The 27,220-nt window shown below is 42.6% G+C and overlaps 2 protein-coding genes across 3 annotated transcripts; both read left to right on the forward strand.

Annotated features, from left to right (window-relative positions):
- Window positions 1-201: 201 nt before the first annotated feature.
- Window positions 202-3,591, forward strand: LOC126623463 (uncharacterized). Its single transcript, XM_050292376.1, has 2 exons — window positions 202-3,118; window positions 3,307-3,591. The coding sequence occupies exon 1, from the start codon at window positions 2,075-2,077 to the stop codon at window positions 2,747-2,749; it is 675 nt and encodes a 224-aa protein (XP_050148333.1). The 5' UTR covers window positions 202-2,074; the 3' UTR covers window positions 2,750-3,118; window positions 3,307-3,591.
- Window positions 3,592-5,526: 1,935 nt separating this feature from the next.
- On the forward strand, window positions 5,527-7,964 carry LOC126623461 (uncharacterized). Of its 2 annotated transcripts, XM_050292375.1 has the most exons (4): window positions 5,527-6,103; window positions 6,182-6,337; window positions 6,424-6,899; window positions 6,980-7,964. In XM_050292375.1, exons 1-4 carry the CDS (start codon window positions 5,713-5,715, stop codon window positions 7,631-7,633), a joined length of 1,677 nt encoding a protein of 558 aa, XP_050148332.1. In that variant the 5' UTR covers window positions 5,527-5,712; the 3' UTR covers window positions 7,634-7,964. The 2 variants fall into 2 exon arrangements, with proteins under 2 accessions (XP_050148332.1, XP_050148331.1); XM_050292374.1 differs by having other exon boundaries at window positions 5,527-6,337.
- Window positions 7,965-27,220: the final 19,256 nt, after the last annotated feature.

The following is a 27,220-nucleotide window of genomic DNA, read 5'->3' on the forward strand; positions in this document are numbered from 1 at the left end:
GAGTTGTAAACATGGAAGAAAGTTTGATTTACTCTTTGGTTTATGCTTGGTTGTGGCTATAACTTATGAATTCACATGCAATCATAAAGGAAAAATTAGTTTTTGTAACATGCTTGAAGGAAGGAACTCAAACTAACGCTACAACCTTGTGAGACTTAAGCCTAAACATTTATTTGGAGAGTTAGGAGATCTGCCGAAAGAGGTGACAGACAAGGTAAGCAGTCAAACTTCCAAGTAAGCAACCCAGGATCAGAGGTTTGACTTCGGCTTCCGGTTGATTGTTCTCCTTCTCCTTGTCTCTCATTCAACTGCCAGGATAAGGAGAAGCAAATGGATAAGAGATGATATGAGATACTTTTGCTTTTGAAGAAGTAACTTTCCACAGGCTTATTCTTGAACTGTGCTGGAGGGTTTTCTGGTGCCCTTCAGAGTATAAGGCCGATTCAAAAATTTGAGGGTCAAAACAAGTCCATCAAATCTAGAGTACGTTCGACCTTGATGATATGGGATACTTTTGCTGTTGACGGAATAATGAATGTGGTATGGAAAGGTGTCGTGTTGTAGTGATCTGTTTCAGCTCACCGTTGAACCTTCTGCTTCAATCTTTTGCATGGCAGAAGTGGTATGCAACCTTTGCATTTAAATGGTCCTTCAGAACATTCCTTCATAGTGACTCATCCACGCTTGGCAGCTTCAGTGTAAAGAGCCAATATCTGATCAACTGTCATGAGGTATTTGCCGGTGGAATTCGTGACCTTGACAGCAGTTGAGGATGAGTACTCGAGAGCAATGCTAAGTAAGCAACCAGGCAAAGGCTCCAGGCAGTCAGTTCCAAATTGGAGGTTTGATTTCAGGTTCCGACTGACTGCTCTCTTTCTCCTTGTCCTGCAGGTGTGGACAAGGACAAAGACAAAGATAGGGAGAAAGCATGATATGGGATACTCTTGCTTTCGACCCTGATGATATGAGATACTCTTGTTCTTGGTGTGGCTTATTTGCTGAGGTATTATCGGGGGGAAATAAAGCTGAGTATTTCGAGAGGTTATGTTGAGGGTGCCTTTTCGAATGCGAGAAAGGGTTGAGCATTTTTGCAGGTTTGCCTGTCCGTTGAGGAGGGAGGTCAATGTATATAGGGATTTCCCAATAACAAGTAGTAATGCTATTCCTTTACCCTTCTTGGTCACAGCAATGTAGTGGGAGCTGCCAGCTTCACGTGTTTTAATTTTGTCAGAGCACTTTGAAAAAGTGGTATGTGGTATCTGGAAAGCTGATATTACGTGTGAAGATTACAGACAAGCTTTATCTAAGGAAATCTGGCTCTCGAAGTTCTGCCTCTTCGGTTTTCGAACAAGCAATCCCGTCGAGGATCTGACTCTTGAGATTCGGAAAGCGGTGCTGCTCCGGTTTTTGAGAAAGTAATTATGTTGAGAGTCTTTTCTCGAATGTGAGTAAAGGTTGGACGTTCTTGCCAACCTGTCTTGCCGCAAAACACGGAGGTCGACACACATAGGGACTTTCCAGTTGTCAAGCAGTGGTGCTGTTCCTTTACCCTTATGGGTAATAGTAGGGTAGCTGGAACTTCGAAATTCTCGTGCCTAAACTTTGTCAGAGATCTTTGACAAAGTTATATGTGGTACCCGAGGAGTTGATGGTGCATATGGAGAGCGGTGATTGAACAGTAAGATTCACGTGCTTTCTACTTCACCAGAAATCTTCGACAGATTGCCCGTAATTTCCGCAAAGCTGATTGTGCATGTGACAGGTGCTGACGAGGCTGCAAAAGCAGGTGCTTCTTCGATTTCTGAGATCGGCCCTCGTGGTCTCTGAGCAGCCCAGCTTTTGAGAAAGCAAACGCCTCTTCGATTTCTGAGATCGGCCCTCGTGGTCTCTGAGCAGCCCAGCTTTTGAGAAAGCAAACGCCTCTTCGATTTCTGAAGTTCCGTCGAGTGTAGATTTTTATAGAGGCTGGCATTAAGTTCCACAGCACACTTGAATCTCTACCAGTAGAAGCTCATTTCTTGCACTTCTAAGATCTTGATTTGTCTGACCTCTTCCTTCTTCAACACATTTGAAAATGTCTGGACCCTCTGACCGTCGTTTTGACTTGAACCTTGGAGAAGAGACAGCCACGCCTTCTCCAGACAACATATGGCGCCCATCCTTCATATCCCCTACTGGTCCTCTTACCGTTGGGGATTCTGTGATGAAGAATGATATGACCGCTGCAGTGGTGGCCAAGAACCTTCTCACTCCCAAAGATAACAGACTACTTTCCAAACGGTCTGATGAGTTGGCTGTTAAGGACTCTCTGGCTCTTAGTGTTCAGTGTGCAGGTTCTGTGTCTAATATGGCCCAACGCCTATTTGCTAGAACCCGCCAAGTTGAATCATTGGCTGCTGAAGTGATGAGTCTCAAACAGGAGATTAGAGGGCTCAAGCATGAGAATAAGCAGTTGCACCGGCTCGCCCATGACTATGCTACAAACATGAAGAGGAAGCTTGACCAGATGAAGGAATCTGATGGTAAGGTTTTACTTGATCATCAGCGGTTTGTGGGTTTGTTCCAAAGGCATTTATTGCCTTCGTCCTCTGGGGCTGTACCTGGTAATGAAGCTTCAAATGATGAACCTCCAATGCCTCCTCCTTCTGGGGTTTTGTCAAGTACTGAGGCTCCGGATAACCACCCTCCGGTGCTTTCTCTTTCTGGAGCTCTACCGACTGCTGAGACTTCCCCTAAGCAACCTTTGTGAAGGCTCCCTTTTGTTTGTTTATTTTGACTCATGTATATGTACATATTTGTGGCTTATCGAAAATATTAATAAATAAGCTTTGCTTCATTTCAACATATTGTGTTAAATACACCAAAGCCTTCTTCATAAAGTTCTTTGAATTTTTTCTTTTGTTGAAACCTGTATTGTTGAAGCTTTGTGAGTGAAGCATGTAGTTTGAGGTAGTGTTCCCTTAATTTCCCGAGTGAGGAAAACTTCTCGGTTGGAGACTTGAAAAATCCAAGCCACTGAGTAGTCACGAACTTTTGAGTACCAAGGCGTAGTAGCATATGGTGGGAGTCCCCCAAGTCTCTAGTCGAGGGAGTTGACGAATGAGGTGTCTTGCTAATAGTCCATGTCGTAAGTACCAAAACTTCATTCTTTTGTTTTCTAAGTGGTAGCCCCGGACTTTTTCTTCATATATTTTGTTTATGAAGGTTGCTAGGCCCGAATAAGTGGAATTGCAGAAGGTGTAACGGTTGGTAGCTGTTTTATGGAAAGCCATCTGACTACGATAGTCTTGCACATGATGACTATAGGGAGATACACACACATACTGCTATGATAGAGGGTGTAACCGTTGGTGCATTACAATCATAATGGAAGCATCACAATGATGGAAGCATCACAATGATGAAAGCATCATAATGATGAAAACACCATAATGATGAAACATCATAATGATGTTTCTTTGGTGGAATTGTTTTTCATTTCCCCTAACACCCTGAATTGGTTTTCAATATAAGACCATCATCTGTAGCTCGAATCACAAAGTTGTCTTCATGAAAGTTGTTCTTTAATTCCTTAACTACAACATATCCAAATTTGAGAGCCATCAGATCAGTACAACTCCAGAAATCCAGGTATGATGAGTGACTGTTTATCATTTGTCTGTCAACCCGTCAGATTTGTTGTGAGCTTTGAAACTATATTTTCTCTTGCTCAGATCAGCATGCTTTCTTCATTGAAGTTGTTCCTCAGCTTGTGACCTACAACATATCCAAATTTGAGAGCCATCAGATCAGTACAACTCCAGAAATCCAGGTATGATGAGTGACTGTTTATCATTTGTCTGTCAACCCGTCAGATTTGTTGTGAGCTTTGAAACTCTATTTTCTCTTGCTCAGATCAGCATGCTTTCTTCATTGAAGTTGTTCCTCAGCTTGTGAACTACAACATATCCAAATTTGAGATCCCTCGGAGCAGTATAACTCAAGAAATTCAGGTATGATGAATGACTGGTTATTATTTTTCTGTCAACCCGTCAGATTTGTTGTGAGCTTCGAAACTCCATTTTCGATTGTTCAGATCAGCATGCTTTCTTCATTGAAGTTGTTCCTCATCGTCTCTTTCATAACATATCAAAACTTCAGAATGAACTAATGGTTAAATATTTCCAGATCTTCGAAACATCACAGCAACTTCGAAATCTGCAAGAATCCGACTGTCATGCTTGGAGCTTCAACACTTTAATTTCCGTGGCTCAAACAGAAATGGTTCCTTCTTGAAAGTTGTTCATCTGCTCAAGAACTAGAGGGTGTCCAAAATTCAGCTCCATTGGAGAAAAGCAGCAGCTGCAAAAATTTGATAGAGAAAAGGAGGCGAAGCTTTGTTGGATGTCTAGGCTGGGGAAGATTCCAGTTTTTGTAGCAACTTCAGTACTGGTGAATTGCTTGTATTTTTGTCCACAACTAAATTTTGGACTTTGAATTATTATTTGATCTATCATAATATGTTTGGGAACATATATAAGTGAAAAAATAAGAAGGAAAATTTTGGGCCCTTGTGGGTGTAAAACAAAAAATGTTTATGTTTACCCAAGTGTTTTTGTACAAGTTCAAGGGCATCTTGGGTTTTGTGAACAAAATTTGTTTATTTGGAGCAAGGTTTTGTGTTGAAGCTTTCTAGGTGAAGCTTTGATGGTGAAGCTTTGATGGTGAAAGTATGTAGAGGGAGCTTTCTAGGTGAAGCTTTTTTAGGTGAAGCTGTGTAGGTGAAGCTTTTTTAAGTGAAGCTTTTCGGGTGAAGTTTTTTGGGTGAAGCTTTGTGGGTGAAGCTTTTTAGGTGAAGCTTTGTGGGTGAAGCTTTTGTAGGTGAAGCTTTGATGGTGAAGCTTTGTAGATGAAGCTTTCTAGGTGAAGCTTTGATGGTGAAAGTATGTAGAGGGAGCTTTCTAGGTGAAGCTTTTTTAGGTGAAGCTGTGTAGGTGAAGCTTTTTTAAGTGAAGCTTTTCGGGTGAAGTTTTTTGGGTGAAGCTTTGTGGGTGAAGCTTTTTAGGTGAAGCTTTGTGGGTGAAGCTTTTGTAGGTGAAGCTTTGATGGTGAAGCTTTGTAGATGAAGCTTTCTAGGTGAAGCTTTGATGGTGAAGCTGTTTTTTTTTTTTTTTTTTTTTTTTTTTTTTTTTGGGCGCTTGACACGGTCTTCATTTGCTTGTTTTGTAGTGACTGTGGAAGACGGATTGCTTTCTGATTGAGAAGGGTTCCGGCATCGCTTTGCACCATCTTCATGTGGGTAACATAGGAACTTCCTTATGTTTTGATCATGCATGTAGTGATAGAATTTGTTTCTTCTTATTGTAGATGTCAGAGCCTGGAAGTTCTAGTGATGAGGGCTCTTCTAGCTTTAGCTCTAAGTCTGAGTCTGCAATGTCGGAGTCTTCAGGGTCTTTGTTAGAGTCCTGTACTAGAGAAACATTGGATGATCTTCCCAACCGTCGAACTTTAGCTATTGCTAGTTCTTCCTCCATGGCGTTGGGTGAGGGGGTTGTTTTTGATGCCATACCCATAGTTCGCTCTGAGTTCACAGCAGACCATCTAAAGAATAACTTGTTAAATAATGAGAAGCAGGTTGAGGCGCTAAGGCAGTCATGTAATATCCCTCGTAGTGTAGGGATACGCTTGGTACATGATGAAGAATGGCCTTCTGAGCCTCCCCAGGGTCATGTTATGTTCTACACCCAGATATTACTGACTTTAGGGGTGAGACTACCTTTACATCCGTGGTTGCAAAAGATGTTATCTTTGATCGGATATGCACCTGGGCAACTCAATCCTGGTTTCTGGGATACTTTGATTGGATTTTATATCATTTGGATGGAGTGTGGGTTGTGTGAGCCTTCCTTCCATCAGTGGCGTTACTGTTACAAGATGCGCCCAGCAAAATCATGCACTGGTTATGCCGAGTGTGCATGTCGGAGTGAGAGAGAGCGTATTGTGTATGGTAAGAAAAAGGCATACTACACATGGAAAAACCGTTGGTGCTTTCTGTATAATGATTGGGAGTATGATAAGGGTGTCACGCCTGAGCGACGTGTGCTTACTCACTTCCAGACTGTAGGTTGTAACGTATCAACCGTTCGTACTATTTGCTATTTGTTGTGGTCTTTTCTTGCTTCTAACACTTTGTTTCATGTAGTGACGCGGGGCACCATCCAACTGTTTGGGCAGGAGCTATCTGACATAGAGAAGGTGTTGAGGGTGCCCAAAGAGGATAGACACTTAAGCAAGCTACGACCCTTATTTCGTCGGTACGGTTTCCAACCCTTAGTTTCCGAGAGCCAGGGACGGTCGAGTAAGTTGTATCCTTCATGTAAACTTAGCTCAATTCCTTACTTTATTTGGAAAGTTGTATTTCTTATTTTGATTTTCCTTATGCAGTGGAGAAGGTAAGCAAGAAAACAGGGACTAGCACCCATAAAAGGAGAGCACCAGTGTTAGTTCCTTCGGAAGACATCCTACCGCATAAGAAAATTCATAAGTTCCGAGGGGAACCATCCGTTAGACCTAAGTCCCAAGATGGGGTCCTTAAGGGGCCTGCCTTTAGGAAGACTGGAGTCGAGGCCGTTGAAAATGCTGTTGCCGTAGTTGTAGGAGAAGGGAGCCGACTGTTGCCTCCTCCTCTTACTATGGAGCACACTGTCCAGGAAAATGATCCCGGTTCCCGCCATGAGGGGAAAGGCAAGGAAAGAGCTGGCAGTGTCCCGTGGAAGGACTTGAGGGTTGCCACGCGGCCAAAGGATTTTGGGGATATCAACAATTGCTTGGCAGGGCGTCGATTCGCCTTCGATGAGCTCGGAGAGCCCTTAGCTAAGGATGAATCGGATTGTGACCGGATGTTGAAGCTGTCTTCATATGTGAGTGTTACTTTGTCATTTCCTTACTTTTTCCTCTTTATTATCATTATTTAGGTAGTGATGATCGTCTTGCCATGCAGGTCATGGCCGAGTATCACGACAGACTGCAAGAGGTTGAGCGGTACAAGGCAAAACTGAAGGAGAATAAGCAGCTTGTGGACGAGGCCCGAAGGAATAAGGGACTTTTGACTCAGGCTCTCCAACTGAAGGACGAAACCATGGAGAGCTTGAAAAGGCGAAATGGTGAGAACCTAAGGCTTAAGAAATTGTTTGAGGCAACTAAAAAACAGTTGGAGGTGGCTACCTTAGAGGTATCCAAGGTTAGGGGAGAATTGGATGGTGCCTTAGTTGAGATTTCTGAACTGGAGAAGAGCATTCCAACTGAAAGGGAGGCTGCTGTGCAAGAATACTTAAGTTCTTCGACCTTTCATCTTGCTATTAAACCCCACTGTGCTCAAGAAGCTTGCTTTGAAAAAAGGAAATGGATGGCCGTCCTTGATCGTTATGATGATGGGAGCATTCTTCGAAAATACCACGAAGATATAGATGAGCATCATCGAAAGGGCGAGACATTTGTCCTTGCTGTTGATCCTAGCAGCGAAGATGAGTCTGATAATGAAGGTAGTGCTGATGTACAGACTCAGCATGGTGAAGAGGGTATTGGGGATGCAGAGGATGATGGTAGGACGCGGAGTGATACTGCCAGGGGTTCGGCTTCAGATGAGAATGAATAGCAGTGTCTTTACTATCTGTATGTATTCTGGATGTAGTAGTCTGATGTGTGTATAACATGTGCCCATGTTATAAGCTTGAGAGTTTTGGATTTTAGGTGTTTATGAGTGTTTGCACTATTATTAATGCATGTTTGGCTATGTATGAATAGATCTATTGTTTGGATATAAGCCCTTGTTTGGTTGTTCCTTTCTTTGTATAGTCTTGTCGACACATACTTAGATTTTGTTTCGTGTTGGATATATCTGCTTTGAGGTTTCAACACTTGAGTGTTCCATTGCTAGGAATGTAAAAGAGTGAGGGCTGAGTTGGCTAAATTACCTCTTTATTGAATTCATTGCCAAATGGCCTTCATTACATAGGATGCCGAACGGCTATAGCTCAACACTTGTACATCGTGAGTCTATTTGTAGTAGTACTTCAAGTGATCAGCGTTCCATGGATGGCCAAGGGTCTTGCCATCGGAGCTTCTAAGTGTGTAAGAGCCAGGGCGACTGATGCCAATGACTTCATACGGTCCATCCCAGTTTGGACTAAGTGTGCCTTCACTCGGGACTCTGTCGCAGAGTAATCTTTTCTTTAAGACCCAGTCTCCTATTTTGAAAGAACGAGGCTTGACTCTAGAGTCATAATAGTTGGAGATGCGCTGCTTGTAGGCGACATTCCTCAAGTGAGCTTGGTTTCTGTGTTCCTCGACTAAATCCAAGTTGAGGGTGAGTTGTTTGTCATTTTCACTTTGAATGTAGTTCTGGACTCGGAATGTTGCTTGCTCGAGCTCAACAGGGACAACCGCCTCTGTGCCAAAGGCAAGTGAGAATGGAGTTTCTCCTGTTGAAGTCCGATATGAAGTGCGATATGACCAAAGAACTTGGGGTACAAATTCTGGCCAACAGCCTTTAGTTTTGTCCAAGCTGGTTTTCAAAGTGCGCTTGATTATTTTGTTGATGGCCTCAACTTGTCCATTAGACTGGGGATGAGCTGGAGAGGCAAAGCATAAGTTGATGTTGAACTTAGAGCAGAACAACCTGAACTTCTTGTTGTCAAACTGTCGCCCATTGTCAGTGACTATCGCATTGGGAATGCCGAATCTACAAAGGATGTTCTTCCACACGAAGTCTTCTATCTTTGCCTCAGTAATGGTTGCCCAGGGTTCTACTTCGGCCCACTTTGTGAAGTAGTCCACTGCAACGACTGCGTAACAGACTTTGCCCTTCCCTGCCGGCATTGGGCTAATCAAATCAAGTCCCCACTGGGCGAAGGGCCAAGGGCTGATCATAGGAGTAAGAGGCTCTGGAGGGGAATGAGGAATAGTTGCATATCGTTGACATTTGTCACATGAGCGGGATACTTTGATGGCATCCTGGTGGAGTGTTGGCCAGTAATATCCTTGGCGAAAAGTCTTGTGTGCTAGGGACCGAGATCCAGCATGATCTCCACAGACTCCCTCATGTATTTCCCGAAGGACGATTTCCGCCTCGGCAGGCGTAAGACACCTTAAGTATGGCAGGCTAAAACCTCGCTTATAGAGTTGATCATTGATGATCAGGTAGCGGGTAGACTTGTATCGAATTTGCTTAGCCTGGACTTTATCATTTGGGAGGGTGCCATGAGCAAGGAAATTATAGATCGGGGTGATCCAACTATCCCCCTGTTGTAAGTTGCATACTTCTGCGGCCATGGTGCTTGGTGTTGCCAACAGTTCGACATGAATTTTTCTTCCAATCTTGTCTTCCACAGCTGAGGCGAGGCGAGCCAGGGCGTCTGCATGACTGTTTGCCGCTCGAGGAACTTGGGTGATCTGGTAGTGGAAGTGCTTGAGCAAAAGTTGTGTTTGCGCAAGATATGCTGCCATGGAGCTGTCCTTAGCATCAAAGTTGTTGGTAACCTGGTTGACCACTAATTGGGAGTCACTGAAAATATCAATTTGTTTAACCCCGAGGTGTTTGGCCAAACGTAATCCTGCTAGAAGGGCTTCATACTCGACCTCATTGTTTGATGCCTTGAATTTGAAACGAAGAGCATACTCCATTGCTACTTTGTCGGGCGTAGTCAAGACTAGTCCCGCTCCACAGCCCTGTTGGTTGGATGAGCCATCAACATATAAACTCCATGCTGAGGTCGTTGATTCTACCTTCTGAGCTTCCGATGGTAATGAAGCTACTGCTTCAGGTGTAGAAGCAATGTCAACAGGATATGTGAAGTCGGCGATGAAATCTGCTACTGCTTGGCCTTTTTCGGCTGGTTTTGGTTGGTAGGAGATGTCAAACTCACCCAATGCTATCGCCCATTTGATCATTCGTCCAGACGTGTCAGGACTCTGGAGTATCTGTCGAAGAGGGTGATTGGTAAGCACGATGATGGCGTGTGCTTGGAAATAAGGGCGAAGTTTCCGAGCAGACATGACCAATGCTAGAGCTAATTTCTCAATGTTGGAGTATCGTGTCTCCGCATCTTGTAGGGCCTTGCTAGCGTAGTAAACGGGCCGTTCGACACCACTGTCCATTCGAATAAGAACAGAACTGATTGCTGAAGCCGAAATCGATAGATAGATGATGAGAGTGTCACCAACTTCTGGTTTGGAGAGCAGAGGGGCTTTACTCATGTACTCTTTGAGGTTCCTGAATGCCTTGGCACATTCCTCCGTCCATGTAATGTACTTCTTATTTCCCTTGAGTGCTTTGAAGAAAGGAGCACATCTGTCTGTAGCCTTAGATATGAATCTGGTTAAGGCTGCCACCTTGCCAGTAAGGCTTTGGATGTCTTTTGAAGTTATTGGCTCTTTCATGTCGAGGATTGCTTTGATCTTTTCAGGGTTAGCTTCAATGCCTCGTTGGCTAATCATGAAGCCTAAGAATTTGCCAGAGCCCACGCCGAAGGCACATTTGTTGGGGTTCAACCTCATTCGATACCTCTTTAGAATGGTGAAAGTTTCAGATAGGTCGGTGATGTGTTGGTCAGCATGTTTGCTTTTGACTAGCATATCATCAACGTAAACTTCCATGTTCTTCCCAATTTGTTCGGCGAACATTGAATTGACCAGTCTCTGATAAGTTGCTCCTGCATTCTTTAGGCCGAAAGGCATGACTTTATAGCAATATAGTCCCCTGTCAGTAGTGAAGGCCGTGTGTTCTTGGTCTGAGGGGTTCATGAGGATTTGGTTGTATCCTGAATAAGCGTCCATAAAGCTCAAGAGCTCACACCCTGCCGTAGAGTCTATAAGCCTGTCAATAAGAGGAAGAGGGAAACTATCTTTCGGACACCCTTTGTTTAGGTCGGTGTAGTCAACACACATCCTCCACAAGACCTTTTGAAGCGAAAGACTTTCTTTGGTCGGATTTTTCCTAACAAGGACCACATTTGCTACCCATGTCGGGTAATTGACTTCGCGGACAAAGCCTATGCCTTTGAGTTTTTCAACTTCTGCTTTCATTGCCTCGTATCGTTCAGCGTCATAAGATCTTCGCTTCTGTCTCACCGGCTTGATCTTGGGGTCAATACTCAAACGATGACAGATGACATCGGGAGAGATGTCTGGCATGTCCTCGTATAACCAGGCGAAGACTTCAGTGTTCTCTTTCAAAAAAGATATCAATGCTAACCGAAGGGGTGGTGACAATGTGGTGCCAATATTCACCATGCGGTCTGGATGATCTCTTGAGATAGGTACCTTCTCCAACTCTTCAGCAGGTTGGGCTTGCTGGGTGAAAGAGTCATCTCGAGGATCATCGGGTTGATTGTTGCTATCAGGAAGATCCAAGGTCGCTTCATCTAGGCTGGTCTTTGTGACTTGGTCATGTACAGACAGGGTTTCCTTGGGTCCGGGCAAGTGTTGTTGCTTAACTAAAGTGTTGTAACATGATCGTGCACTAAGCTGATCTCCTCTGATGTAGCCGTTGCCATGGGGGGTTGGAAATTTCATCAACAGCATATGCGTGGATACCATAGCCTTGAGATCATTGATGCCTGTGCGCCCAAAGATGACATTGTATGCCGTTGGGCAGTCAACCACTAGGAAGTTAGTGGTAATGGTAGTCGTGTAAGGGCCTGTACCAATAGTAAAGGGTAAATGTATGCTCCCTAAGGGTTGCACGATATCACCGGAGAAGCTTATCAGAGGAGAAATCGAGCGATCGAGCAAGTGTTCAGCTACACTGAGTGCCCTGAAAGCTTCGGCAAACATGATATTGACCGAAGCCCCTGTGTCTACGAGGATTCGTCGAACATCAAAGTTGGCTATGTGAGCCTCCACGATCAATGGGTCGTTATGAGGGTAGATGATGCCTCTTTCTTCCTCAGGGTAGAAACATATCGGATCCCAGTTAGGTTTTTGATACTTCCCTCCCCTGATGTCTTCCACGTGAAACACTTGGTGACCAGGCCTCAGACTTCGTTCACTGTTTTTCATGGCCCTATTGGAAGATTCAGATATGGGTGTGCCGCCGCTTATGGAATATATGACATTCACCTGGCGTTGGTTACGGTTATCCCTTTGAGGGTGAAGAAGGAATTGATCAATTTTTCCTTCTCGTGCCAAAGCTTCAATACGATCACGGAGGATGATACATTTCTCGCTATCATGGCCGTTATGCTCATGGTAGCAACAAAACGTGCCCGCGTTATTCGGGGGCGTGTAATCTGGGTGCCTCGGCTTTGGCTTTGGTATCAGGTGAGCTATGCTGGGGTAAATGGCCGCGCATGTGGCATTCAAGGGCGTGTATGTCTCATACCTTGGGGTAGGGGGTATCTTGACGCGGGTTTGACCCACTGCATTGACTGCCTGGGGGCGAGCGTTATTGTGGCGATACCTTTGGTTATCGGGATAGTGTCCCTTACTCTTTTTACTGAAAGGAGAGTGGTGAGGATGGAAATCCTTCCTCTTGCCTTGAAATTGATATGTCTGTTGATTCGGTGAAGCATTATGCAAGGCATGGGGAGGTGCCACTGCTGTTTGGGAAGTCGAGGTCTTCTCATTTAGGTGAGTCTGGCTTCCACCTCCCACTTGTTGATAAAGGATGGTTGTAGGGGGTTTCTCCTGATATGTCTTTGCCTCGGCGGAGGCATGGTTATAAGCCTGCGCCATCACCTCAGAGTAAGTCTTCCAAGTATTGGCATTGATCATGTATTTAAAGAAACAATCACGTAGGCCTGCCGTGAAGGCTTTGAGGGCAGTCTTGTCGTCTGCCTCGGCACACCGGGAGTATTCATGGCTGAAGCGGCCAGCATACATACGTAATGACTCGTCTGGCTTCTGGCGGATAGTGTACAAGTCATCTGCAGAGTGCAAGCGATCGGTTTGGAAAATGTGTTGGGAAACAAATAGTTTCCTCAATTCCTCAAATGAGTCTACCGTCTCAGGTGTAAGACGACAATACCAATTTAGAGCTCCGCCAGAGAGGGTGGAGGGGAAGAGAAGACATCGCTCTTCGTCGGTGTGCATCCGGTATGCCATGGTGGACTCAAAGAGGTTAAGGTGCTCAATCGGGTCCTCTTTCCCAGTATAAAGTTGCAAGCCAAGCTTCTGCTTTGTCTTTGCTTGAAGGGGGGTGTTGAGGATCTTCCTTGTAAGAGGGCCAGGCCTGGGTTGGTTCCAGTCAGGTATTTCAGCCTGACGTTCAGCCTTCAACTTGTTTACTTCCTCAAGAAGTTGTAGGACAAGGGGGTCCTGAGCGGAGTTATGTGCCACTGGAGCTTTCCTTCGTAAATCTCCATCTCCTCTTGGAATTAGGAAGGTTTGATCAAGGGCATGTGATTTTTCCCTGGACTCGCTGTACTGGCTTCCAGGGTATGTCTGTCGGAACACCTCTGAGTCCCCTGTACCCTCATGTCTCTCTAGGACTTGTTGCCCATTCCCCAAATTGGTGGCCGGCTTGGGCCGTGGCAGGGGACCGAGTCTCTCAGAAATCCTTGGGTCATTAATCTTTGAGCTTATATGGATGGAATTCTCTCGACGTTGCTTCAGGAAATCCCGACAATCGCGAAAGACGGCTTTCGATCCTTCTGCCCCTTCAGCAAAGAGGTGTCTCCCTCCACTTCTCATGGTTCGGGTCGAAGCAACTGGGTTAAGAGAAGCCTCATGTTGATTATCAAGTCGAGGGGTAATCTGTTCCCTATCAGGGATATCTATGTCGAATGCATGTGACCCTCCATGTTGGAGGGCACCCAGTTGATGGTTGACTTCCACGGGGGCAACAAGCTCGCGTGTCTGAGCTTGCCTAGCTTCGTGGAGTGTCTCGAAGAGCTTCTCATATTGCTCCTGGAGGACCTCATTCCTCATTGCTATCTTGTTGTTCTGAGCTTCCAACTCATCGACTTTAGCTTGAAGAAGAACTCGTTTTCCTTCATTCTTTCGTTGTTTCGCACTATGTGCAAGGGGGGTGTCATTCTGTGTGTTGTGGCTTCCTTCGCTTCCCATGTTGGAGAGGGATGCCTGGTCAAAAGAAAGTGTACGAATGATAGAAACCAGCTTGACACAGCTGAAGAGAGTAGGAATAAGTGTCGTTTCCCACAGACGGCGCCAAATGTTGATGCACAAAATCAGCGAAGACTTTGGTACAACAGAAAGTGTCAGGTTTTATGACCTTCGCTTGGTTGCTTCGGTCACTAGTGAGGATAAGTACGTAAATGAATAGAGACAGAGAAGCAAACACAGGATGTACGTGGTTCACCCAGATTGGCTACGTCCACGGAGTAGAGGAGTTCTTATTAGTAGTGAAGGGCTTACACAAGTACAAAGGATCAAGCTCTCAATTTAGTGAGTTCTTGTGAATGATTTAACACAAATGGCATTAGGCAATATTGTGGGGGAATGACCCCTATTTATAGAAAAACTTGTAGCTTTGTCACATTGACATGTGTCATGTTATGATTGGTTCTTGATGTTGACACGTGCTGCGCTCTGATTGGCTTCTAATCTTGACACGTGTCGAGTAGTGATTGGCCTCCTGGTCGGAGGGGAACTCTTCTGGGTCCTTGACAGTATAGCGTTGGCCGGTGCTCGGTAGTTTCGGGATTGGTCAAGTATGGTACAAACACTATGCATTGTTGTTTTCTTAAGTAGTTGCATGATCTCATTATTCTTTGCTTGGTTACTACTTAGAAGGCGTTTCATCATTTAGTTCCAAACACTAGAACTCATGCCCATTTCATTCAAAGCATGCTATTGATTTGCATAACACATATTCAAGATGAAGTTGTGTAGTGACCACCATTTAAGCCAAATTGCCGTGTCCCCCATGTTTATTTGTTTTGTAGGTTTTAACCCCGTTGAGCCTTGTGTAGCCTATATTCTTTGTTAACCCACATTATCCTCACCTAGCCTAGATTATGACCATCCATACCCTTGTTCTTGAAGCATAGTTAAGCATAACTCAAGATCAATTCCTTTTGATTAATGTATTGCAAAAAACAAGTGTGGGGGAAGGGATGTGTGTGTGCGCCAAAGTCTCTCATGTGGCACGGGTAGAAAGGAGAAAAAAAAAAAAAAAGAAGAAAAAAATTCGTGAAGAAAAAAAAAAGTTGTGAAAAGTTTGAAAAAGAGTTGAAAAAATGTGAAAAAGATCTCTTAAGTGTTGATTGTTGAAGAAAGGGTCCAAAACATTGAATTCGACCCTAAGTGTGCATGAATCTTCCCTTTATGTTTAAAAGTTGATTTCTGCTTTCTAAAGTGAATTCTAAGTTTCAATTTCATTACTTTGCTTGCTATCGCTTTAAGAACGTTTGTATCCCTATCCTTTCTTTGTTAGCCATTACCCTTAGCCCCGTTACAACCCTTGACTTCAATCTTGAGTTTTGTGTGTTTCAATTTGTGGAGTTTAAAATTGGTATAAGCATATGGTGTCACTGGTTCTCGCATCTAAGTAGTAGCGTTCTATTCATGAGATCATCTCGAAATGCTTACTAACTCCAGAAATTGCTTTCTTTGTTATACATTTATGTGAGCGTTCGTTTTCATGTCTACATCAATCTTCTCACATATAACTAGTATAGGGTGTGTAGTTAGAAAATCTGAGTGAAAATTGAGTGCATATCTTGTAAGGAATTGAGCAAATTCTCTAAGGCATGTTACTACATTCAAAACATTGTTTTAATTGGTTAAATGTGAACTAGTAAGTGGTGACTATGATTAAGTATGTGCTTAAGTGTGAAGATGACTAAAATCTGTGGGAATGATGATTTTTAATATGTCATGTGCATTGGAAATCCCTGAGGCAACGTTGGAAGGTTTAGGTTTTGTTTGTTTGTTTTGTTTTGTTTTGTTTTTCTTTTGTTCCTTTGTTTTGCTCAAGGACTAGTAAAAGCTAAGTGTGGGGGAATTTGATAAGAGCATATTTATGCAACTTAGTGAGCTTGTTCTTATGCATTTCCATGGTGTTTTCTTAGTTAAAGTAGTCTTTTAAGCCATTTTTGTGTGTTTTCAGGTTTTAAGGGCAAAGTATACAAAAAGATGCATTTTGAGCCTTTTGGAGCAAAATGAAGCTTGGAATGGATGTCACATACTTGGAGCCAAGGGAATGGACGAAATTGAAGATTTGAAGATGATGATTCCTACTTGAACAAGGTTTCCTAGTTGAAGTAGGAAAGTGCCTAATTGAAGATGAAATCCTAGTCAACAAAGGATTCCTAGTTGATGTGGGATTCCTAGAAGAATGAAGATTCCTACTCAATCAAGGTTTCCTACGAGAAGTAGGAAAGTTAAACCTAATTGGCCTTGAGTTTCAGCAACAAAGAAGTATTCCAAGTCAAAGAAGGAAAAGGAGTCCAAAAAGAAGAAGGATTGATCAAGACAAGCTTTCCTATTCCTAATGTGCAAAGGTTTCAGCTACGAAGAGGAGTCCTAAACACTTTAGGACACCTTAGCCTTATTCTAAAGGAATGTCGCACCTATTTCAGCAAGGGAACCCTTTTCCTTGCATGACAAGACCTTCTAGATGCCTTATCCCTTCACACACATCCTTGTCGTGCCTATCCTTTCTAAAAGACCTTATTTCCTTGCCTTGCAAGGCTTTCTAGAAGCCTTATCATCCAGCCGCACCCATTAGCCATTTTCCCCTTTTAATTCTGATTTCTAAGCCTTTTTCCTGGTGGATTTGGGTTCTAGAAGTCCATATCTGATTCCCTAGGGTTTTATGTGCCTATATATACTCTCATTCACCCCTTGGCCGAATTACCACCTCCCATACACCCCATTCACTCCATAAATTCCTCTACACTCTCTGCCGCATCCATCACTCACCATACTCCATATTTTCTGACCTAAAACATCTCTTGCCACACCATACACCCATCCTAGCCTTAACCTCATCCTTCTACACCATTCCTAATCCCTAAAACCTGTCCCTAACCCTTATGCCGCAACAAAGGAGGATGAGGAAAGTCTTGGACGTGCTAGTTGTTTAGTTTGGAGCGTCTAGGTGTTTTCTTTCTTTTGTTCTTAATGTCTAAATTTGTTTATCTTTGTTTTGTGAGTATGAAGAACTAAACCCCCCTTGGCTAGGGGGGGATTTGAAACCATGTTTATGCTTGCTATATGATTTGATTACTTCTAATTGCGTTTCATAAGTTGTGAATTCAATTTACTTATCTATTTGAATTAAAACTGATTTTTGTGTGTTGGTTGAGAGTGCACGCTTAATTGTCATGCATAAATCTAATGCTAGTATATAAGGGAGTTTCATGTAATTGTTATGAACTTATATTCGCAAGTAGTAAAGGTTGTTGATCACAATCGTGTTAAGTAAATTCTTGGCATAAGTTTCATGCAATTCATAGTAACAAGTGCCTCGCCAATGCTTATGATTTTCATAGAACTTAATGATCTTTGCTTGTATCTCTATTATGCAATTCATGTGGGGAACTTGTGGGGAATGCTTTGGGGTGTCGTATGCAATCATCCGATTCAATAACTTTAGGAAAATCTGAGGGTTAATTAGTGTAATTCACGGTTATTCTGGGGCATTGGGAATTCATGGTTTATTGAAAAGCAATTGGAAATCGTTTTGTATGCAAGTGTGACATGTGTGGAGAAGAACCTCCTAGCTAGCCTTTTATCCATTCACTTTGATAAAATTCGTCCGGATTTCATTAAGTCTTTATTTTGTTTGTTTTGTTTTCAAATTCGTTCAAAATCAATCCCCTTTTATTTTGTTGAGTCATATTAGTTAGAAACTTGTTTAGTTTGTGTTTTTAGGTGTCTTGAGTCAAGTTATAACCAATTTTCGTCCAAATTTTTCTTTGGTGTTCAAAACTGCCCAGATTGTGTTTTTAAAGCAGTTTTGAGTGTTTATGTGCTGTTTTGAGTCTTTTGGTTTGATTTAGTGTTTTAGAGTTTAGTTTTGCATTCTTTGGGTCTAGTTGAGTGTTTTAAACTTTGTTTTATGTTTTTGAGTTAGTTTTAAGTGTTTTAGCAATCCCTCCTAATCCCCGGCCTAGAATGATCCCTACTTACATTCCTTACTAAAATTGATAAAAAGAGGGTTTAATTTGTGTGCTTATATATTTCACATCACTATGCTTCAAGAACAAGGGTATGGATGGTCTTAAAACTAGGCTAGGTAAGGATAGTGTGGATTAACAAAGAACATAGGCTTAACAAGGCTCAACGGGGTTGAACTTAAACACATAATGAAATAGGGGCACGACAATTTGGCTTTGGTGGTCACTACACAACTTCATCTTGAATATGTGTTATGCAAATCAATAGCATGCTTTGAATGAAATAGGCATGAGTTCTAGCATTTGGAACTAAATGATGAAACGCCTTCTAAGTAGCAACCAAGCAAAGAATAATGAGATCATGCAACGACTTTAGGAAACAATGATGCACAAATTATTAACTCTCCAAATAAACGTTTAGGCTCAAGTCTCACAAGGTTGTACCGTTCATTTGAGTTCATTCCTTCAAGCATGTTACAAAAACTTATTTTTCCTTTATGATTGCATGTGAATTCATAAACTATAACCACAACCAAGCATACAGCAAAGAGTAAATCAAATTTTCATCCATGTTTATAACTCTCTTTAACAGTCACGTAATTAAAAACACACAAAAACAACTCTTTTTGGGTTTCTCAAAACAAGTTTTCAAATTTTTATGAGATTTTCGGATTTTTATGTCAAAACACACTAAAACACTCCAAAACAGCTTAAAAATACTTACAAACAGCAAGGAACAACACTAGAAGTAATGGGTGATAAACTCCTACGAATTTTATGCAAAACAACTTGGTTACCCCCCCCCCCCCCACACTTAAATCAAACATTGTCCTCAATGTTTCAAGCATAAACTCACACAAAAACAAGCAAACAAATAAACAACGAATAAACATGACAAGTATAGCAAAGTAAAAACCAAACAGAGTAGAGTTTAAGAACGCAAATCTGGTTTTGGAGATAGATGATCTTGTTGACTTTCTATAGCTTTGATCTCGAACTGGTTTGGAATTTTGAGTGAGGAATATTAGAGTTCCTTAGTTGTGCAGTCTGCATTCTTCTTTGCTTGTTTCTTGTGCACGGCAGGCAGGCACGAGGTAGAGGTGATGGTCTGTTTCTTTCTTCAATCTTTCCAAGTGCCGACCATTTGCTTTCTTTCTCCTTGTCCCTAGCTGAGGATGAATTAGCACATTGTCTCCACATGCTTCGAGGTATCATTTTCACTTCCCTTATCTGTTCCCGAGGCAGATGTGGTAGCTTGCGGAAGCATAAAATGTTGAAAATGAGTACTCGAGAGCAAGGCTAGGTAAGCAATAAGGAAGGGGTTCCAGGCAGTCGGTTCCAGATCAAAAGATTGATACCAAGTGCTGGCTGATTACTTTCTTTCTCCTTGTCCCGCAGGTGAAAAACAATGATAAGGAGAAGGACAGGGAGAAAGCATGATATGAGATACTCTTGCTTTCAACCTTCATGATATGAAATACTTTTGCTTTTGATGGGTTGTTTGCAGAGGTATCCCAAGGAATAAGGAACACTGCGTGACTCGAGAGGCTTTGTTGGGAAGGCATTCTCGGAGAAGAAGGGTTATGTATGTCTGCCTTGCAATAATGGTTGAAGGTCGACATTTATATGAATTAATAACTGGTACTATTCTTTCACTCTTGTCAGCAACCATTGGATGATTGAATAGTAATCTTCACGTGCTTTCTACGTCACCAGAAATCTTCGACAGATTGCCCGTAATTTCCACAAGCTGAGTGTGCATGTGACAGATGCTGACACGTCTGGAAAAGAAAATGCCTCTCCAATTTCTGAGCTTGCCTCTTCAATTTCTGAGCTCCGTCGAGTGCAGAGGTTGCATGTGACAAGTGCGGACAAATCTGGAAAAGAAGATGGCCCATGGTTTCTGAGCAAGCCCAACTTCTGAGAAAGCTAGCGCATCTTCGATTTTTGAATTGGCCTCTTCGATTTCTGAGCTCGCCTCTTCGATCTTTGAAATCCCGTCGAGTGATAATTTTTATAGAGGCGCGTAGTTCGTTTCAAAGTACACTTAAATTTCCGCTTGTAGAAACTCCTTTCTTGCATTTCTAAGATCCTGATTTGTCCGACCTCTTCTTTCTTCAACACCTTTGAAAATGTCTGGCCCCTCCGACCGTCGTTTTGACTTGAACCTTGGTGAAGAGGCATCCATGCCTTATCCAGACAACATCTGGCGCCCATCCTTCATACCCCATACTGGTCCTCTTACCGTTGGGGATTCGGTGATGAAAAACGATATGACCGCTGCGGTGGTCGCCCGGAACCTTGTCACTCCCAAAGATAACAGACTTATTTCCAAACGATCTGATGAGTTGGCTATTAAGGATTCTCTGGCTCTCAGTGTGCAATGTGCAGGTTCTGTGTCCAATATGGCCCAACGTCTATTTGCTCGAACCCGTCAAGTTGAATCATTGGCAGCTGAAGTGATGAGTCTCAAACACGAGATTAGAGGGCTCAAGCATGAGAATAAACAGTTGCACAAGCTTGCACATAACTATGCTACAAACATGAAGAGGAAGATTGACCAAATGCAGGAATCTGATGGTCAGATTTTACTTGATCATCAGAGGTTTGTGGGTTTGTTCCAACAGCATTTGCCTTCGTCTTATGGGGCTGTACCACGTAGTAAAGCTCCAAATGATCAACCTCTGATACCTCCTCCTTCTGTGGCTCCGCCGACTGCTGAGGCTCCGCCGACTACTGAGACTTCTCCTAAGCAGCCTTTGTGAAGGCTCCCTCTTGTATTTTTCTGCCTCCTGTTCATTTTCAACGAATTTTAATGTAAAATACCTTGCATATCTGTCAATGTTTCAAAAAATAAACCCACACCAAAAACAATTAAACAAGCAACAAATAAAAATGACAATCATGGCAAAATAAAATTGCAGAAAAGGGAAGGTTTTTACGAACGCAAAACATGGGTTGCCTCCCAAGAAGCGCTTGCTTTAACGTCTTGCAGTCGGACGAAACTTCCTTCTAAGCTTGGATAGGGCCCACGACACTGAGTGGGATTTCTTCCATAATCTGCCCCACATCACTCTCATAATATAGCTTCAGGCGATGCCCGTTCACTTTGAATTCGTCGCCGTTCCTTAAGCTTTTAACTTGGACTGCACCATGGGGAAAAACATTAGTGACAACAAATGGCCTAATCCACTTAGACCGTAACTTACCAGGGAACAATCGTAGACGGGAATTGAATAGTAGCACTTTCTATCCAATTGAGAATGTTTTTCCCCGAATCATTTTGTCATGAAACACCTTTGTTTTCTCCTTGTAAATTCGTGCATTCTCATAGGCTTCATTCCGTATATCCCCAAGTTCATTCAGTTGGAACTTCCTATTCATTCTAGCAGCATCTAAGTTCAAATTGAATGTTTTCACAGCCCATTGCGCTTTGTGCTCCAGTTCCACAGGTAGGTGACACAGCTTGTCGTAGATTAGTCGAAATGGAGAAATCCCTAAAGGTGTTTTGTAGGCAGTGCGATATGCCCACAGTGCATCATCTAAACGCAAGCTCCAATCCTTCCGATTTGGTCCAACAGTCTTCTCCAAGATTTGCTTGATTTCTCTATTCGAGACTTCGGCTTGGTCACTTGTTTGAGGGTGGTATGGCGTGGAAACCCGATGCTTCACATTGTACTTTTTAAACAGTGCCTCAATGGTGCGATTGCAAAAGTGGGAGCCTCCATCGCTTATGAACACCCTTGGCATGCCAAATCTGGAAAAGATGTTAGCCTTGATAAAATCTGTCATCGCTTTAGAATCGTTAGTACAGGTGGCTTTGGCTTCCACCCATTTCGACACGTAATCAACGACTAGCAAAATATAAGTAAAACCATATGAGGGCGGAAAGGGTCCCATGAAATCCATACCCCATACATCAAAGATCTCCACATTAAAGATGGGGGTTTATGGCATTTGGTCCTTGGCATCTATTGTACCTGTTCTTTGGCATCTATCACAAGTTATACAAAATGTTCTAGCATCCTTAAACAATGTAGGCCAATAGAAACCACTCTCTAAAACCTTAAGGGCTGTCCTTTGGGCGCCAAAATGACCCCACATGCATAACTATGGGAAAATGCAAGAATTGAATTAAACTCGGAATTGTGCACACATCTACGAATAATCTGGTCAGGACAATACTTCCACAAATATGGATCATCCCACACATAAAATCGTGCACCATTTCTAAGTTTATCACACTTGTATTTATCTAGAGTGCTAGGAACTTGTTTTGTGACCAAATAATTGACCAAATCAGCATACCAGGGCTCACTTACCTCAAGGGACATCAATTGCTCGTCAGGGAAGGTCTCTAGAATGGGTAAGGAGTCCTCATCGTGCACTAAACGGCTGAGGTGGTCGGCCACCACATTTTCACTCCTATTTTTGTCTCTTATTTCAATGTTGAAATCTTGAAGTAGGAGCATCCAACGAATCAGCCTTGGTTTGGCCTCCTTCTTGGTGAGAAGATACTTCAACGCTGCATGGTTAGAATATACAATCACTTTAGTGCCAAGTAAGTATGAATGAAAATTATCTAAAGCAAATACAACTACAAGAAGTTCTTTCTCAGTGGTAGAATAATTCAATTGAGCATCGTTTAGGGTCCGAGAAGCGTAGTGGATGACGTGGGGCTGTTTGTTCCTCCTTTGGCCTAAAACAGCTCCAATGGCATAATCGGATGCATCACACATTAGCTCAAATGGAAGGCTCCAATCTGGTGGCATGATGATAGGGGCTGAAGTCAACATGTCCTTGAGGGTTTTGAAGGGGGCTGAAGTCAACATGTCCTTGAGGGTTTTGAAGGGGGCTGAAGTCAACATGTCCTTGAGGGTTTTGAAAGCAGTCTCACACTCCTTGTTGAACTCGAAGGCTATTTCCTTTTGGAGTAAACGGCAAAGGGGTTGGGCAATTTTTGAGAAATCCTTAATGAATCTCCTATAAAATCCTGCATGGCCAAAAAAAGAACGAACCTCCCAAACCGAAGTGGGAGAGGGTAAGTGACGTATAAGATCTATTTTAGATTTATCAACCTCAATCCCTTTTTCTGATATGATATGCCCCAAAACTATACCTTGTTTTACCATACAATGGCATTTTTCCCAATTCAAAACAAGATTAGTTTCGATGCATCGTTGTAAGATCAAAGTAAGATTATTCAAGCATGCATCATATGAGTCACCAAAAACACTAAAGTCATCCATAAACACTTCAATGATCTTTTCCACAAATTCTGAGAAAATACTAACCATACACCTTTGGAATGTGGCTGGTTCATTGCATAGCCCAAATGGCATGCATCGATAAGCAAAGGTACCAAAGGGACATGTGAAGGTAGTCTTTTCTTGGTCATCAGGAGCTATCACAATATGATTATACCCCGAATAGCCATCAAGAAAACAATAAAATGAATGACCGGCTAACCTTTCCAGCATTTGATCAATAAAGGGCAGCGGGAAGTGATCTTTTCTTATCGTAGCATTGAGCTTCCGATAGTCAATACAAACTCTCCATCCGGTTTGGATTCGGGTGGGCACAAGCTCATTATCTTCATTTTTTACCACAGTGACTCCGGACTTCTTAGGAACAACTTGGGCCGGCGAGACCTAATGGCTATCAGAAATTGGGTAAATCACTCCACAATCTAGTAGCTTGATGATTTCCTTCTTCACAACATCCATCATGGGTAAATAAAGCCGGCGTTGTGCTTCTCTAGATGGTTTGGCTCTTTCTTCCAAGAGTATTCGATGCATGCAAGTGGTAGGGCTAATTCCCTTGATATCGGTCAATGTCTACCCAATGGCAGTTCTGTATTCCCGAAGCACCCTCACCAACTTGTCCCCCTCTTGTGCAGTGAGTGAAGAAGAGATGATGACGGGCAGCTTCTCTTGTTCTCCCAAAAACACATATTTCAAATGGCTCGGCAATGGTTTAAGTTCTAGGGAAGGGGGCTGGATTACAGAAGAAAGCAACTTGTTAGTTGAATTGGGAATTGAAATTAGGTTAGGAGACTTACCAATATGCCTTGGATTTGACTCTAGGGCAGCAACCATCTCCACCAATTCTTCTTGAATAGTCACGGCAAGATGTTCCTTGTTGTTGCCGTGTGCATGCCTAAGTGCTAACCCTTCATTTTTTAGTCCAAGCTTTGCGTGAGAGTCTTTTCAAGTGCATCCTCATTCAAATCATCAAGGAATTCCTGCACCCAAGAGTTAATCACATCAATAGAGAAACAAGAGTGACCATCATGAGGATATCTCATAGCATCAGAAATATTGAAATCAATAACTTCCCCATCAAATTCCATTGTCAATGTTCCCTTGACTACATCTATCTTTGTATGGGCAGTCTTCATGAATGGTCGGCCAAGTAATATTGGTAATTGAGAGGAATGGTTTGAGTCTTCCATTTCAAGCACGTAGAAGTCCACCAGAAAGACTAGGTGATTCACCTGTACTAAAACATCCTCCAAAACACCTTTTGGATACGCATTAGATCTATCGACCAGTTGAATGATCACTCCATCATTTTTTAATTCTCCCAAGTTCATATATGCATATATTGAATAAGGCATGACATTTATTGATGCACTTAGATCTAACATGGCAGATTCAAAGCGAGTGTTTCCTATAGCACAAGGAATTGAAAAACTGCCTGGATCTTTGCACTTAGGAGATAATTTTCGTTGCAACACAGTTGAGGCATTCTTACTTACCCTTACCACCTCTTTGTTCGAAGCCTTATTCCTTGTAATGCACAACTCCTTCAGGAACTTAGCATACTTGGGGACTTGTTTAATTGCATCTAGAAGTGGAATGTTGACTTGCACCTTTCTGAATGTGTCAAGGATGTCTTTTTCACTCTCATCCTTCTTTGATTGCATACACCTGCGAGGAAAGGGTGCATTGGTTGGAATGGAATTAGAAGTCATGGAATTTGAACCCAACTTACCTTTGGTGGTCGAATTAGGGTGTGTAGGTGGCTGCGGTAAAGATTGCTCAATCCTTGCAGAGGGCAGGCCTTGTTCCTTCTCCTCAGATTGCATCTTTTCGTCCTCATTTTGATTGGATTTAGATGGGCTGGGATCAGATCCAGCTTGTTTTCCACTTCGCAAGGTGATGGCTTTGGCAGATTCGAAGCCTCCATTTGGACTCACATCCGTCGAACTAGGTAACTTACCTGGCTCTCTACTAAATTGCCCCATGAACTCAGCCATTTGTCCCATCTGTCTCTTCAATTCATTCACCTCTCGAGCTTGATTTTGCACTTCCTTGGCGTAATTGTGCATATCCTTGGCTTGATTTTCCTGACCCTTCGCCAACGTAGTTAGTAACTGAATAACTTGAGCATTATCGAAAGACGAACTTGAGTTATTTTGGGTAGGTTGTGTTTGGGGTTGTGCGGGTGCATACGGCCTTTGATAGAATCCCGGAGGTTGTTGTCTGAATGCACTTTGTTGTTGGGTTTGTTGGGGCTCCCTCCATTTGAAATTTGGATGATCTCTTAAACCTGGATTGTATGTATTCGAGAACGAATCATTCCTTGGTTGGTTTTGACTCCCAAAACCCACGGTGTTGGTAGATTCCCACCCTCCGTTTTCGATCAATTGAGGGCACTTATCCATGAGATGTCCATTCATTGAGCACACGCCACAAGCAGCTACACTTTGTTCTTTTGGTTTTTCAACCACCTGTGAAAGAAGAGTAGTAAGATTAGCCATTTGATTTTGAAGTTCGGAAATAACACTTACCTCATTAACTTGTTGCTGCCATGGGTTGTCTCTTTGACCAACGCCTTCATATTGTTGAGCATTCAATGCTCGGTTAGCAATTAAGGTCTTGGCAGCCATGGGTGTTTTGTCAACTAAAGCTCCTCCTGCTGAGGCGTCTAGCATTTGGTGTTCAATTGGTAGAAGCCTTTCGTAGAAATATTGAAGAAGAAGCTCCTCCTTCATCTGGTGTTGTGGACATGAAGCAACAAGAGTTTTAAAATGCTCATAGTAAGTGGGAAAGGATTCACCTTGGTTTTACTGAATGCCACTAATCCTTTTGCGTAGTACAATGGCTCGAAAAGTTGGGAAAAACTTCTCCAAAAATGCTCGTTTCATACTCTCCCATGATGTGACAGTTTCGGGGGATAGCTCATACAACCAATCTTTAGCCTTTTCCAAGAGAGAAAAGGGAAAAGCCTTCATTTTCAGAATGCTCCCATCAACATTCACAGGGGTCATGCTCGAACAAACAACCTCGAACTCCTTCAAATGTTTATTAGGATCTTCCATGGACAACCCATGGAACTTAGGAATATGGTGCAATAAACTGGACTTTAATTCGAACTCGTCGGTCTTGTTTTGGGCCGCCCTTGGATATTGAATGCATAAAGGCAGAGCATTGTCCAATCCCGAAGCGGAAAGCTCATTGATTGTTCGATTGTCTACTGCCATATCTTGGACTTCTTCAAAAGTCCTTGCCGTGGCCTCCTCTTGCTCTTCTACTTTGTCTTCTTCAAGATCTGGTGCGAGTTGAGATGATTGGGGTTCTTGTTGATTCCTTGCTCGTCTCAACGTTCGTTCAAAATCGTCATCAAAGTCAAAGATGTGCTTATGAACAGGTTGAGAACTTCGAGTCATAAACCACGTAAAACAAGAAAACAAGTAAAATCAGCAACTAGGAACAAAAACACATGAAAATAAACAAAAAGAAATAATAAAGGATTAGCAAAGTTGCTAATCCCCGGCAACGGCGCCAAAAACTTGATGCGAAAATTATCTTAACACACAAATTTAACCCTCTTTTGACAATTGTAGTACAAGTATAAGTAGGGATCGTTCTGGACCGGGGATTAGGAGGGCTTGCTAATAACCTCTAAACTGACTCAAAAATATAAAACTAAACTTAAAAACACTTAACAAGACTCAGAAGACTCAAAGCAAACTTAAAATACTCAAAACAGCTTAAAATAACTATATAAACTTAAACTAGACACTAGGAATGACTTTGGACGAAAATTGACTTTTACTTGAATCAAAACACTTAAAAACACAAACTAAAACAGATTTGAAACACTTTGAAACAAAAAAACTAAAAGGGGGGTTTTGATTTGGATGAAGTTGT

Source organism: Malus sylvestris, chromosome 5, assembly GCF_916048215.2.
Source record: "Malus sylvestris chromosome 5, drMalSylv7.2, whole genome shotgun sequence".
NCBI lineage: Eukaryota > Viridiplantae > Streptophyta > Magnoliopsida > Rosales > Rosaceae > Malus > Malus sylvestris.